Here is a 15,703-nt window from a genome sequence, read left to right as displayed (position 1 = left end):
TAAATGGGATGAAACATGATATATTGGAATTCCTCAGGGAATGGTTTTACGGCCACTCTTCTGTAATGCATGTACTTCCATAACTGATGGTGCCACAAGAAGTAGAATCTGTTAATTATAGTTAATGGTTGCCGAGAGAGTCAGGAGATCTCAGGCCAGAGGGAAGAACATCAGACCAATCACACACAGATGACATTAGAATAATAGCAATGTAACAGAATAAAACAAGGTCATTGACAAGAAGTTCTCAGGTGAAGAGAAAGTTTGTCACTAGACTATGAAACACCAGTCTGATGCAACTGTGAAGAAAAAGCAAATGTCATCCTAAACTGTATAAAGAGAATTGCATTAATGAAGCTGAGTAGGCACTGATGTGACCTGATTTGAGGTACGGTACAAAATTCTGGTTACTCATTTTCAAGATATGTAAAACTGGAGCATGTTCTGGAAAGGGTTACTGGGATTAGTAGGGGAACAGACAGCCTAGAGGCTTCATGTCCCCTTCGTGGAGGAAGAACCATGCAAGCTAAAAGTCAGCGTAGCCACAAGAGCAAATAGGTACAAACTGGCTGTAGAGGATTTCTGCCCAGATGTAAAATTTTTGTAACCAGAGCAATGAGGTTCCAGCACAACTTCCCAGAATAAGAACAGTAAGGGAAGTAGGAAGAGGAACGGGATCAAGTTAACTTAATATGGAAGTTTATTAACATGTTATGAAAATAATTATATAACAAGGCTCTTTGTAACAGCAGTGGACAGGACTCAACGAGCCAAGAGGAGCCCTTGAATCCAAATGTGATCCTATGTCAACCTCCCTTCCCCCTCCCCGTCTCCCTTGAGCCTGTATATTACTTTGATCTGCCCACTCAGATCCTCCACCACAAAGGTATTCACACAAATTTACTCTCAGAGGAGGATATGACAGTCTCTCATGAAATGTCCACTGTATATATTTCCCAAACCCTTTCAGGACTGTTTGCCTCTTTGAATAAACGACTTGGGGTTTGTTTTTCCGGTAATCTTTTAAAACTTAAAAAAGTCCTTCCGAAGAAGAAACCACACAAGTTTGCTCAGTTCATTTGCATCTTCTTTGTTCCAGAAATCTAATTCTTCAAAATATTTGCTTTAATATCTTATTTATTTTATTTTATTTTATTTTATTTTATTTTATTTTATTTTATTTTATTTTATTTTATTTTATTTTATTTTATTTTATTTTATTTATTTTATTTTATTTTATTTACCCAGAAGGTCCCTCTGAACCCAGTTCACAGTCCTTCTTTAAAAAACAGAACTCCAGACTTCTTTTGGAACTCAAATGGAGAATTTTCCAGGTGGTACTATCTTAATTTGGCCCAATTCCTTTTAGTTTTATTTCAATATGTTAACTAAAAATACCTTTACAACACTGCAGCAATGTGCTTAAATACCTTAGTGTAAATAAACTTATATTGTCTATTTGCTGCAACATTCCCCATTCAATAAGTATAGGGCTGCCACTGCTTAAATCCATTGACAGTTTCTGTCACAAGCACTTCCTAATGATGCTATATAAACCGAATGGGAAATCTCATTGTAAAGAAAAGTTTTGGCAGCATATCTTTAGCATCTTTCAACCATAAATCTGAACATAGGGACACGACTTAAGCTGTTAATATAACAAATACAACAAAAAAAAAAAGGTAACTCATTTCATAAAACAGGTAGCTGTAGAGACTCAGAATGAAGAGATGCAATACAAAGAGCAAAAAAATGTTAAGCCCATTGTTTGGAAAACCTACAGTAAGGAAGTATGAATAAAATCACTCATGGAAAATGTTTAATCACAGTTTCCAGAAAAATAAAATTCACAGTACATATTTTTCTCCTTAGAAACAACTTATTATCCACCAATACTCTTCAAAATATAAAAGCTTTGAATTTACTAAAAGCTGTTCCTGAGGAAGCACGATAATAATTCCTCTGTACAAAACCAGCCTTGCTGTTTTGCTCCCATCTGGACTCGGTGAATCAGTGGGATCACTGCATCTGCGTGAAACCCTTGGAAATTCAAGAAAGCTCCCTGCAAGTGCCAGTCTAGGCACACACGCTGCTTACTGTAAGCTACTACTTCTGTTTATGTACATGCAATCTAATCATAGCTTTTGCTCTGAAATGAGTCATCAGACTTAAGCCTGGCCAAAATTTAGGAGGCTCTAGACCCACTTCTGCTTTTGCTGGCTAAAAGTAGGCACTGTTGGCTCACATCCTGGGGAGTTCAGCACATAATTACCCTTCACGATTACCCTTAACTATTTCTAAGCCAGCCATCATCTATGTGGCTAATTATAACATTCTTAAGAAGCACATTGTGGTTGGATCAGAAACTTTCGTCACTCTGTTGTTTTATTTTTAAAGTGACAGAAGAAGAAGATTGAGAAAATTTTCATTTTGGTGAAAATAAATTTTCAGTATGGTGAAAATACTATTTTGAGTGATACATATCTTTTTGCTGAAAAATGTCTGTTTTCTGGCAAAATATTGGCTTTTCACTTTGGCGGTCACTGGCTCACGTACTGCTTTCAGCTGTAAGAGGAAATTAGGGTGACTTCTGATTATCTTGATGCTTAATGGATATGGTTATGACTCAGAGCAGTCTCAGACTTCCCTCTTGCAGCTAGGCATTTTGGCAAACTCTTGGGGGATTTTTTTTTTTTTCCTGCACAGCAGCAGGAATGGGAAGTAATGTTCCATTCAATTCTTTCAGCTGTGACTACTATTAATTATTTTCAAGGCTTCCCTTAGGAAGACACTCTCACAGGAAACGTGCTCTTAGTCTCACCTATATGTGCAGGGCAGTAGGGTTTCTGGAAGGTGTATCACGCCGGGCTGAGGGGACAGACAAACATGTCTTTCTGTGAGGTCTCAGGAGACACTTGGTTTTGGTGCCAAAAAAAAGAAAAAAAAAAAGTTTACAGAGCAGTGAGGTCCTGGCTACGTGAACACTGGATAGGTTAAACACTGCACTCAGGCTGAAGGTTTAATTTAAGATTAACAGTATCACAATTTGGTAGCAGAGCTCGCTGAAAATAATTCATTCAGCCATCCGTAGAGGCATTTCCCCTGGTACTGCCCCCGTAGCTTCATCTGTTTCATACCTTGCTTTTCCCCTTTTGACCCTATTTTTTCATAATTCTCATAGCATTGCGAATAAAGGGGAAAAACTATTTAAATATGCCACAAGCACCTAGCTGCCGGCTAGATTGAGCTGGCAAGCAAGGAGAGGGAAGGCAGGGCCAGGGACTTCGGCTCCGGAGCATCCTCTAGCGACTGGCTCTGCCCCTTGCAGCCTCCTCCTGCTTTTTTGGCTCCGCATCAGCAGCACAGAAAAAGAGACGCCTGGATTTCTCCGAGTCTCAACAAGGGATTACTCCAAGTAAAGGAGTATAGATGCCAAGCCTGGACTTAAAGGCGCATCGACGAGCTACAAAATAAGCTGACACTTCAAGACAACGAGGACCTCTTTCCAAGAACCTAACTTGGATTAAAAACAGGCAGCCCCTGACTGATCGACCAAAATGGGAACTAAAGACACTTCTAAAGATACGCTTTGTCTTTTCATTTAAAATTAGTTATGACTTATACATCAAATAAGGAAACAGAGGTTGTTGGCATAATTTTCCCACTAGATCCCAGGGCACATTAACAAAGTTAACTTTTCATTGGGAGATAACAATGAACTTTTTTTTTTTTTTGTCATATATTGGACTGCTTGCTGCATGTGAGTGATGAGGATGGGTAAGTTTTGACTCAAGAAAATCCCGCAAGCTGTAGAGTTTGCTGGTAAACAAACAGGAAAAAATCATCTGCTTTGGCAATATGTGAGATTCCTTTTATTTTTTTCCCCCTGCAACAGTAACTTTTTTTTCTAAATACTTTCACCAGCTTCAGGAAAGGGTGGGTTAGAGTCAGGGGTTTCCTGAGCCTTTTCAGAACATGGTTTTAACGTAGCCGTGTGTTCAGAAGAGCCCCTAGAGAGTCTTGTTTTGGAACACTCTGACGCCTACACATTATTATCTTTGCTACGTTTTGCAGTTTTGTGTGAAATTTATTTTTAATCTTTAACAAAACATGCCCCTGTTTATCTTAATTCAGAAAAGGTTTAATAATTTAAAACAAAATAATTTTTTAAATAATTAGATTTACAATGAATGACAAAACATGAAAGTATAAAGCAAGTTAACAAGAATGGACTTCTTAAAGATCAAAGAAAATGTGTTTATTTGATTTGATTAAAAACAAATAAAAAGTACTTTCACTTTAACAGGTTATAGCTGGCTGTTGACAGAAACCAGGGAAAGAGTTTCCCAGAACCACAGGATAAAGGTTTTCTGCTGGTAGAGGTTCACGTACTCAGAACAGCTTGCCCACTGATACGTCAAAAGAATTATATTTTGAAAAGAGACAAAGCTGCATCAATATTAAAGGTTATGGATAAAAGGCACGTTTCCTCGGACAACATACTCCTTTTGTTTTCAATAAGTAGGACTGACGCTGTACATAAATGGGTATTTCTGTATCTTCCATCCTTTCACAAAAAATAAAAAAATAAAAAAAAATCTCTGGGAATGGGAGAAGTAAAAATTACCACTTATTTTACTGGAGGGGCAGGATATATTAGCTTAAAAACTGTTGTAACATAGCAGTAGAGTTCCCAGGTAGGAGCTGGCTTCCATGGGTCTGGGTAGAAGTTTGGATATTCCAGCCTTTGTCCAGCTGGCCCTGATATACCTCTGTCATCACAAGTTTCCAATCCACCTGGAAGGTCTCTTCCCCTGTGCTTCGATGTGACCTTATAGACCTCGTGTGAAATGATGCCATACTGGGATCCAGGCAGGAAACAGCTAAGTAATTGAAACAGGAATTTACCTTCAGTCAGACTGCCTAAAACCCAGCTTAATGAGGTTTTATGTTTGTTAATACCAATTTAATCGCTAAACGAGCATTTGAAGCAAAGTATTTTTTTTTTTTTTAAGTGTAGGTACTTTCCCCATTTCTAAAAGGTAAAACAATTCATGGTCTATATATCTCTTGAAACCTTAGGGAAGTTCCCCAGCTAAATCAAAGAGACCATATTTGACATTCCAAAAATGTTGAGGTAAAAAACATGCAGAAAAGAATTTAAAACATTCACACATTTCAGACCTTCCTATGAAAAACATTGGAAAAAAAAATTATTCTTAAAAAAAATAATAATTTTCAGGTTATCTTTAAGAGCAACATGTGGAGTTCACCACCTCAACTTTGCAAAAATAGTAATTTTAGAGGAGCGGTAGTTATTTCCACCCTAATTTTAGAGTGTCCACAAACACTAAAAGAACGGCCTCTTGAGCGGCATCCCACTTTCCATGCCGTTACCATCAGCCTGGAAGATGCCTTATAACAGACAGACAGACAGACAGACAGAGCTGCAGGCCAGCGACTTGCCTCTGCAGCCCAGCTTCATGCCTGGGGCCATGCCTGCGGGCTGCCGTCTGTGCTGCGGTGAGCCTGGCTTTGGGGCAGCCTTGAAAACATCTGCAGCATTGAGGACAGCCATACCTGCTGCTTCTGGGTAGCTGAAGCACTCATCATTCACCACACGCTCTTTTTTTTTTTTTTCATCAAAGGCTTGGTCAGCCTGACAATCGCTCATGTAACTCGTGTTAAGTTGCAGCAGAGCCACAGATAGGAATGAGATACTACTACAGCCATCTGCCGTTGAGATGCTTGCTGTAAGATTCATTAAAAGAAGCCTTCCTCAAATCTGAAATACTTGATAATTTGACGAGAAAATATGTGCACGATTTGTGTTTATGTCTGGAAGTTTTCCCTAGCGTGAAAGCCTGTCTTTAAAGGAAAACCAGATCTTTCTTGCAATGTACGCTCTTTTATGTTATGCAGCCTCGACTGGATTGCAGTGATGTCAAAAATGTACATGGAGTGACCGTATCCTGTCTGTGTCCTGCAAGAATGACTTTGAAAGTTAAATGTTTCATCTCTAGTCATATCCTGATCAACAAACTCAGTCAATAAATAAATACATTTAGTGACAAACCTAGCTTTTCTGTACGCTGCAGTTAAACAGGAACTTGACTTGTTTTTCTGTATTCACGTCTGTTCTATAATAATGAATCCAGCACCACAATATCTGAGTACCCATTATAAGATCAGAGAAACCTTTGTGGTACCCATTTTCCTAAAACTGATTTAAAAAGCCCAAACCTCCATTCCCATTCTTTTGAAGTCTGTGCTTTAAGCTTCAGACCTTAACACAAAGGGCCAGAACTTTGATCGTGTTTTTTTTTTCTAAGTGGTGATCTGATTTTGCTCAAGAAAGAGGAAAATAGTTTAAAGGGTACGCATATCCGAGAAACTATTATGCAAAGTTGCGTGCCATGAAAACATATATAATGTTCTCTTGTTGATATCATTCTTTTGTGTGTACACGATGTAATGTTTAATTGTCACGTATTAAACTTATAGTGCCATGTCAATTTGGGGTAAAACTGTAAAGGGCTTCAGTGAACTACAAGTCCCAGAAGAAATAGGTAAAGTAGATAGGCCAGCTGCACATCTGGAGCCTTGCAGCAAAACCTGTGGCAACCTTTATGACTTCCAGGAAGCCTTTTAGACTTCTTTAAGTAGAAGTTAACCTTAAGGGAGTCACCATATTATTGTGGCTATTAACGCCCACTAACACAGCAGCCTTTATTGAAGTTTTCAAAACCCCTTTGGTGCAGCGGTCAGCTGAGGGCTGCCCGGGGTGGGCAGCACACCCTGACACCCCACATTCATCTTGTGCTGCCCGTCAGGGGTCTCCCCTGAGGCCATATTTCCCCGCCAGCATCACATCAAGCATCGCTGCCTTGGTGTGATCTCATGGCACCAGGGCTGGAGGGACCCAGGAATGGCCATAGAGGGGTGAAACAGGGAGCACTCGCCCCTCGCAGCACTTAATGGCCTGGCATGGCCACACACCTAATGGCCACACATCTAATGGCCACCCCAATGCCTGCCCTATAATGGCGCCCCCATCATGGCGGCCCCTCCACCGGCCGCCATCAGCAGCCCCGCCCCCTCCAAGCCCCGCCCCCAGCCCCTAGGCCCCGCCCCCCAGCCCCGAGGCCCCGCCCCCCGGCCCTCCCCGCGCGCGTGCCGGGGCGGGGCGGAAGTGGCGGGGGGGAGGAGGCGGAAGTGGCCGGGAGCGGGGAGCCAAGATGGTGAGCGCGGAGGGCGGGCGGGGCGGCGGCACCGGGAGCGGGGGGAAGGGGCCGGGGGTGGCTCCGCCGCCTCAGTTCCCTTCCCTGAGGGGATGGAGGGTGCCTCACGGCCTGCCCCGGCCCTCGGGCTGCCCCGCTGGGCGGTGGTGGGGCTGTGCTGAGTCACGGCGGCGGCGCGGCCTTGGTGGGGCCTCGGGGATGGCTCCTGGGGGGGGGCCCAGCCCTCCTGAGGGGCCTGGGGTTCCGGGGGGGGGGCTCACAGAGCAGAGGGGGACAATCCCCGCCTTCAGCCTCCTGGCCACGCTGCTGTTGGTGCAGCACGGGGTGTGGGTGGGTTTCTGGGCTGTAATTGGATCTTTTCGGCTTATGTCGAGCTTCTCGTCAACCAGCACCCCAAGTCCATATGTATTTATGCTTATTATAACAGCTGTTATGCATATTATAACAGCTGTTTTAGGGGTTTTCTAATAACTATTAGGTTTTTGGCCATTATTCGGTGCTTTTTTGCTGAGGCACGTTGTGTGAACAATCTGAAAATCACCTCCGTAAAACCAAACAGGTTAGCTTTAAGTTAGCGGTGTGGGTTAAGATGGCCTTACGTTGTATATCAGTGGAGGTGTGGTGTTCTCATCTTCTGCTACAAGTTACTCTTTCATCTTTGTTCTTTCGATGAACTAACGTACCAGAATGTTTGAGCACAACTTCTCTTTATGTGAGCCTTAAACCATTTGTCCATATTCAATTAGATCTTACGTGATTGTGTCTGTACTGAAGTAAATAAATGCTCACAGATGTATGCTCCATCAGCTGAGCATGATTTGCCATCTTCCTTTCTATCCCCACAGCCCGGGGTGGGAACAAACAAGGGGTAGTTGTGAAATTCTATTTTAACCAGAACCCCCAATTTTTTCATCATTACCTTTAGCTGTCATTAGACTCTCTGAAAGAACTTATTGGAAGTTTTTTGTAAAGGGACTGTGAAGTCTAAGGCTTGCGTGTGAGTAGTTTGGGAAGCCTTTTAGCAATTTGTTTCATTTACTTGGTCTTAAGAGCGTATGCAAAAGGAGGCTGGTTCTATTAAAGTAATCCTCACTTTGTGTTCCAGGATTCCAGAGGAGCTGCTTCTCTGTTGAAGGACAGTATCCCAATTACTGATTTTTCAGCTTCTGGATCATTTGAAGGTCATGATCTTCTGCGCAGGGGGTACGCTTTGCTTATTGTTGTTAAATTGTGCTATAGCTGATGTTGAACTTCAGATAAAAGAAGAAAGCATGTATTAAACATTTGGTTTTTAAAGAAGGTTCTTGGCAGGTGTTTTTCAGATGCCGTAGCCTAAAGGCCATGTGTTTAGTCAGATTGTCCTTCATGCTTAAAATTTGTTGAACATCACTTTAACATCTAGGTAGTATTAATGGATTTCTACCCGTTTGCTCCCTTTTAGAAAAGTGATGTCTGAATGTTAATCAATATGAAATATATCCTAGTAGTAATATACATGTATAAAAGTGTTCTGTAGCAGTGCATGAAGTTGTTAATTTCAGCACTGATACAAAAATTAATCTATCGAAATCAGTGTATCTAAGTATGCCGAAAACACACCATATATTTCAGCTGCAAAAGCTTGGAGACTTTTAAAATCAGATATGTATTTGGGACATAACTAAACCTATACGGTTGTCATTTATTAATGTACTGGCTCTGGCTGGAATGCTAACTTTCCCGGCAGCAGCCCATACAGTGCCGTACTCTGTACTTGTAGCTGGAACAGCAGTGTTACCACACCAGTGTGATATAATGGCTTTCCTTTTCTGAAAGGAGACAAGAACAACTGTTGCTCTATTTTGTTGAACTTAAAACCTGAGGAAAAAATAGGCCTGAAATTTAACTTTTTTTTTTTGGTCTTCTGACAGTGCTGTAGATAGCTCTTATTGTCTTTTTCACCATCAAGCATTAATTCTTTTTAATAGTTCAAACGGTCGGGTCTTGTGTCTCTGAGGATTGATACTTGTATCTGGGGTTAGTTTGGAATGCAACTTAAATTGGTATCCTTATTAAGTTTTTGAAGTTCAAATCTTCCTTGTGTTTCTAGCTTTACAAGTGTGAGAAGTGAGTTGCTGCCCAGCCACCCCCTGGAGTTGTCAGAAAAAAACGTAAGTACAGTGTTACATGGAGTCTCCTTCACCCTTAACTACTTAGGGATTTTAAATTAGCAATGTGGTTGATGGGGCTGCTTGGTGCAGCAGCAAGTAAAGAGCAAAGCCTTGCCTTTAACAAAATGAAGGTGGTTAGCAACAGTAGCACTTCATGTATGGAAGTTACATTGTTGGCAACTTTAAGTTTTAACCTCCCACTTGTGACTCTTCAAGTTTGTAGGTGGGCTTCCAGGTTGTGGTTTACTTAATAAGGTGTAGTCATTTAAAGGTTGTGTTTGCTGCCTCTGTAGTTAGGTAGTTAGGCACTCCTTCCACATCTGGAAAGCTGATCCTCCTATTTTGTCTTTAGGTTTGCCATATACCTTCATTTCTAGGCTTTCAGACCGTGAACCCATAAATACTTTTCACTAAATTACTAGATTCTATGCTTGTAATATTGTAGCAAAGTAATGCTCAACTCCACCACTTGGTGGAGTTACATGTCCTGATACTTAAAAATAACAAAAATAAAATTGCAACTTTTGATTTATAATCAAATCTAGCAAAACTCAATTTTAGCTTTATAAAACAGATTTTAGTGCATTGCTACCTTCCATGTGCATTTCAGTTGTATATGATGGTATCCCTGATTTTTACATGTAAATGTTATAAGCATGTTCATTTAAGAAGGATGTCACAAATCTGTTCTATAATTGTACTTGAAAGTAGTTATTTCTAAAAAATGTTGTTTGTGATAGTTCCAGTTAAATCAAGATAAAACAAACTTTGCCACACTGAGAAATATTCAAGGACTCCATGCACCTCTAAAGCTGCAGATGGAACTCAGAGCAGTGAAACAGGTAGGCTTTTTTTATCTAACTGATATAACTTAAAAATATTGGAGGAGTTTTTATCTGGGAAGATGTCTTTGTGTCTTGAAATACAACCACTTTGTTTCCAAAAGAGATTTTAATGTAACTGCTTTTGTTCAAAAACAACTTTTGCAATAAATAATGTCCAGATCAGTCAATATGCTAAAAGCTTTCAGCTGCTGTTCTTTTTTTTTTGGTTGCTTGGTTAAGTGTTTAGCACTCTAGGTTTTCTGTGGATGAGCTTCCTGTAAGCCTTCAGAGAAAAGCAGGAGGAATTGAGTATTAATTCTCGTATTAGTACTCCCCTGTGTTGAGCATGAGACCTTCATAGGAAGGGATCTCTGCATCTGTAGAGAAAGGAGACCTTAAGGGTCTGAAGCAGGTAGTGATATGAGAGTGGATATAGAGGTTATGTGCAAACTGAAGCAGAAAACTTGTCATTATTATTCTGAAGCTGTTCTTGTAAGATCAGGGAAGGTCTACAGAGAGATAAGTTCACAGGTTTTAACTTTTAATTGGGAAGCTGGGGCTGCCTCCTCTTCCTTCTTATTTCATAGGTTGGAGAGTAAGTGGATGGTAGCTGATTTTGTCCCTTAGGATACACAGAGATCTCAGTGGTCCTAGTGAACTTTTTTTTTGGGCTTGTTGAAGGTAGTCAAGCTATTATGAGTTGTTTCTCTAAGTGACTGGAACTAATTTTATACTTCCTTCCTGCGGATCAGTTGCTGCTGAACCGCAGTGAGTGACATGAAACTTGGTAGAAACTTCTTGTCCTGAAGATGCAAAAGGCAAACAGAATGTAAGAAAACATCCTTGATCTCAACATTGCTCTCTTGTGAGGAAACATCTTTTTCTAATTGATGTTAGCATGTGGTAGAAAATGAGACAGGTGAGGACAAGGATTCTGAAAGTGTCTCCATGGGTGTTTCTGGGGATGATGGGAGGCAATATGGTGGTTAGAAGACTGTTCATGGTTGGCTTTTGTGTATCATGTCAGATATTGAAGTTCCCTTTTGGTGTAATTCCACCTTTCAGCTAAAATTTAAGGGAATAAATAGCATGTGTATTTGAACTTCTGACAACTGTACTATTGGGTATTATGGAAATCTTGATATTTCGTGTATAAAGAGATAGTTATGTGATACTTCTGTTTGTAAAATGTATTCCTGGTATAACTGAGGTCTCATTTTTAGTTGTACTACTAGTAGTGAATGCAGTTGTGAGGACAGATGTAAGCCATTCTCTGAAGACTTAGTCTGAATGTTGTATGTAACCACTTGATTTTGTTGTAATACCGTAAGTGAAAGGCACAGAAAATAGGCTTGAAAGTAACAGGAAGTGGACTTAAAGCTTAAAAACTGTAGGGGATCTGAGAAATAGATTTAGTTTAATTGTAAGGAGGATTATTATTAGGTATGAAAATTGGTATAGCTCTTTCATTGTGTTTCTGACTTGTCAGACGCAGGAAACTTAGAATGTGGTTTCCAAACATTGCAAGGTCAGTTTCCAGAACTGACTCCAGGCTGTAGATGTGTTGCAGAGACTCTTGCCAGCTATGTGGGAACAGATCAAGGAAGGGGACAGAACCAACTTTTTTTTGACTACGAGTAGCTGCACTGCAGTGAAATCTACAAATGACGTAAAAGGCTGTTTTCAAAATAGTGATAAAAACACAAGATGGTGATGGTGGATAGGTTTTGATATTAATGTGTGCCAGTAGTTCTTATTTCATCATTGTGGTCAGACAAAGAGGTGACTGTCTCTTTTCTCAGTCACTTCAGGCAGAAATTGAAAAATCTCAATTTCAGTTTTGCAAAAACTTTAACTCTTGATGTCTTTCTACAGGCCCAGCGTCTCCCCTTTCTTCACAGCTCAAACATGGCGGTGGATACTCTGAGGGGAAATGATGAATGCATTGGTTTTGAGGATATTCTTAATGGTAAATACTTTGCTTTAATGTTATAGAAACATTTAAAGGCAAAATTTGGGAACTGTGAAGTTCTTTGCCTCTAGGTTATAAGAACTTTTAAACATGCAAAATGCAAATAAAAATTGAATTCCCAGAGGTAAAGAAGCACCAGGGAAAGGAGGAATAGATGTAGTTCAGCTGCTACCTGTGTGGAAATTATTCTGAAATACAGAATAAATCTGTTTGCTTTTGGGCTGGCTTTATTAAGGAGTAGAAGACTATGTATTGTAATGCGTAGCTTACATTTTATGCCTGTTTCCCCAGAAATTTTTGAACTACTTATGTAAATTTTGTCAGGCAGAGGTTACGAAGATACAAAGCTTTTATAAGTTAAATTATTAGAAAGAAAGAGATATAAGAAGAGATACTGAACTAATGGAACTCCTACCACTGCATACTAATTCAACAGCTAAAAGCTGTATGATGTGCTACTGACTGACAGTACGTGTGAAATAGAATAAGCCAGGGAAAATAGTTTAAAGGGGTAAAAAAGTGACTTTGACTTCTGTCTATTCAGCACTTAAGGACGTAAGATGAAGCAGAGGGTGTTTTGAGGTGGTGGGATTGGAGAATGGAAAAAGACAGGGATATAGGAAACTGGGAATAATGAAGGAGCAAGTGGGAATCTAGACACATGGGGTAAATGTGATGTTATTTTCTGGGATGGATTTACAGGGAGCAGGGGAAGGAATCTCAGGTGATTGTGGTTCAGGGGGTGGAGCGATGACCAAGCTCCTATAAATTGCTTGGTATTTGCCACAGCTTGTAACAAGCTGTTGCATGTTTTATAGAGTGCTATGGAGTGAGTGGTTAGTTAAAATTGTTTACAATAAGGCTATATTTATCACATGGAGCTATATTAGGTAATTTTGGTGTCTCTGGATGAACATCAGAAAGGTGTTAAGATACCTTAGTTATGGGGGAATAAAAATAGTTAAGTACACTTGCAAAGAAAGATACTTTTCTTTCAAGATTTGCTTGCAACCTTTTTTTTATTTTTGGCCTTGGCTTTCATATGGAAATGAAGTTCATACTGTCAGTAATTGGCATGTCGTGTGTCATCTGCATGTTGCCTGTTAACCTTTGAATATACTGGCTAATATGAACCATACCTCATAGAGTGGAGATCTCAAAGATACTTAAGGACATAAAATTTTTGTGGAAAAAAAGGCAGTTGACAGGAGAAGAGAAACCACAAGTATGTCCCAACTAGCAGAAGGGCTGGAGTGTGAGCTCCTACTGTCCTAGACCCCAGAGAAGTTGCATGGAAAAAATGTATGGCACTTGAGGAAGAGCTTTGGCCAGAGTTGCTTTTTATTATATAAGCACAATCTCCTATAGCTTGAACCTTCAGGCTGAGTTTTGTGTCTAATCATGTTTGGTTTTACTTGAATTGTTCTCTCCCCTACCCCTTCACAAAACACTCTTGCCCGTCTTCCACTGAAGGTGCGTTGGTTATCTGATTATTGCTTTGGACAGAGGCGTATGAGTTAGACAGACCTGCACTACACAGCACTGTCAAGAATCAGTCAAATAATTTTTGCACTAACCATTACAATAAAAAAAAATTCCAAAATTGAATATGGTTATCTTTGTAGTTCCTGTTGGTCTTTGTGGCAAAGTAAAAGCCTAATGCTGTTTACTTTTTTTTCAGATCCTTCACAGAGTGAGGTTATGGGAGAGCCACACATGATGATGGAATACAAGCTTGGTTTATTGTAACAAAATCTACTCCTCAAACGTTTTGTGCATGTCTTTATACTGCAGATCTAAATACACGATTACTAAATTGACACTCAGTGTTAAGCAGTCATACAGGTATCACTTGCCTTCCTTGACGAAGAGGCACATTAAATGTTTAAAGTCTATAAATTGTTCTGTGCTTGTTGTCAATTATATAAATGTTCTGTAACTAAATAGTTTAAATGATGTCTCTTCATACACTGCTCAGGACAATAGCTTAACTATGGAAATCCTATCTGTGTATACAAGAAATCCAGAAATACCCATGCATTTTAAAACTGGTTATTGTAGGTAAATGCATTTAATGGATGTTCTTGCAGAAGAACTTTTTAAGGGGAAAAAAGGTGTTTTCCATTGAGTAACTCTTTGTTCATGAAAACTTCCATACACTTTTTTAAAGTATTGAATAAAGGTTTGCTATAAATACTGTTGTGTTCCAAAATATAATTACTTGCAAATCAAAAATCTCTTGTCTGCAACACAGTGTTGTTCGTTTTTCTTGTCGCTACTTTAAAGGTCTTTAACTTCTGCTCTGCCGGTGGAATCCTGCTACGTAACATCTTCTCCCTCCTGTTAAGGTGACAGTTGATGAGTGAGTCATTGAAGTGTTGTGCAGAATTGGGAGTATTGCTGTATGAAGGGAGTTAAAGGTCTGGGTTGTTTTTAACCTGTTTCTGAGAGGATATTCAGGTTTCTGAAACTAGAAGTAAGTTCCACTTGGAGTTTAAAAAAGTGTTTTAAAATCCATTTGGGTACATAATCAAAAAGAGCACAGCTATATCTGGTATGTCAGTGTTCAGAAATAAAGAATGCTGCTTCCTTGTGACAGTACCTTACAAAGCTGCTGCAGCAAGAATGTGAAGACATGGGTACTAGATCAGACAATGTTGAAGGTTTACCAAAATCAGGCCTTAATAAAGGGGGAAGGAAAGACTTGTACTTAAACTTCTTAACAAGGAGTGGGCCATTGAAGGGTGTTTGTGTGCTTGTGGGGGTGTTGTCCTTAAGGTTGTGACAATTCTGATGTCATATATGCACACATGCATCATAAATCTGTAAGGCAGCTTATAGGATTTTACAGATCAGGATTTTAAATACTATTTCATCTTTTCCAGATTTTCCTATATTATTTCAGATGTTATCTAATACTATGCACTGGTGATCCCTTTGTTTTTTTTTAATGGGGGGGGAAAAAGTTTCTGGTTCAAAAGGACTAGTCTCTTGTCATCTACAGGGAGCCTGAAACAATGTGTTTATCCAGCAGATTTTGATTATTCTTAGGAAGAGTGGTAAGTGTACTTAGTATCCTGTTGTAGATCGTGTTAGCAGAGATGTTGCTGTAAACCTCCTTTCACAATCCCAAAATCTCAAAACATCTCTTGTGCTTTTTGGTATGCTTAAAGCTGCCACAAGCTCCATACCCATGTGCACCAAAGCTTCTAGCTTTTCCCCCCTGCAGATTTTGCAGTGCTTTTTTTGCGTATTTATTGCAAAACATTTCAAGTTAAAAACTGAGATGACACAAGGTACTTTACTGGATGTTTTATTTACTTTATATGTATTCATTTAAGAGTGAAAATTGCCTATTGAGAGTTGGAGAGATTAGAGGTTTTTGCTATGAAATACAAATTAAGACTTGTGTTTTTTGCCTCAGTGAACTTAAACAATGGGACGAATAAATTTAAAGGACAAACCTACTCACTATCTTATGTTGCTGTTCTTTCTGTGAACTGGTATACTTCATTG

The 15,703-nt window shown here is 39.7% G+C and overlaps 1 protein-coding gene and 1 long non-coding RNA gene across 2 annotated transcripts; one reads left to right on the top strand and one right to left on the bottom strand.

The window, feature by feature from the left end:
- Positions 1-4,233: 4,233 nt before the first annotated feature.
- Positions 4,234-7,063, bottom strand: LOC140001499 (uncharacterized). Its single transcript, XR_011806743.1, has 2 exons — positions 6,077-7,063; positions 4,234-4,883 (listed from the first exon to the last, which is right to left on the bottom strand). It is a non-coding gene; the product is annotated as an uncharacterized lncRNA (long non-coding RNA).
- Positions 7,064-7,134: 71 nt separating this feature from the next.
- On the top strand, positions 7,135-14,384 carry POMP (proteasome maturation protein). Its single transcript, XM_027469728.3, has 6 exons — positions 7,135-7,241; positions 8,347-8,444; positions 9,331-9,391; positions 10,132-10,233; positions 12,091-12,184; positions 13,869-14,384. The coding sequence occupies exons 1-6, from the start codon at positions 7,239-7,241 to the stop codon at positions 13,934-13,936; spliced, it is 426 nt and encodes a 141-aa protein (XP_027325529.1). The 5' UTR covers positions 7,135-7,238; the 3' UTR covers positions 13,937-14,384.
- The last annotated feature ends 1,319 nt before the right edge of the window (positions 14,385-15,703 follow it).

Source organism: Anas platyrhynchos, chromosome 1 (assembly GCF_047663525.1).
Source record: "Anas platyrhynchos isolate ZD024472 breed Pekin duck chromosome 1, IASCAAS_PekinDuck_T2T, whole genome shotgun sequence".
Taxonomy (NCBI): Eukaryota; Metazoa; Chordata; class Aves; order Anseriformes; family Anatidae; genus Anas; species Anas platyrhynchos.
Note: the sequence above shows the minus strand (reverse complement) of the source record. Positions and strands in the feature narration are given on the sequence as shown.

Excerpts from the sequence above, each read along its gene's own strand:
- POMP (XM_027469728.3), top strand. Across the intron at positions 8,445-9,330 it reads CATGATCTTCTGCGCAGGGG|CTTTACAAGTGTGAGAAGTG; the intron begins GTACGCTTTGCT and ends TTGTGTTTCTAG. Across the intron at positions 9,392-10,131 it reads TGGAGTTGTCAGAAAAAAAC|TTCCAGTTAAATCAAGATAA; the intron begins GTAAGTACAGTG and ends TGTTTGTGATAG.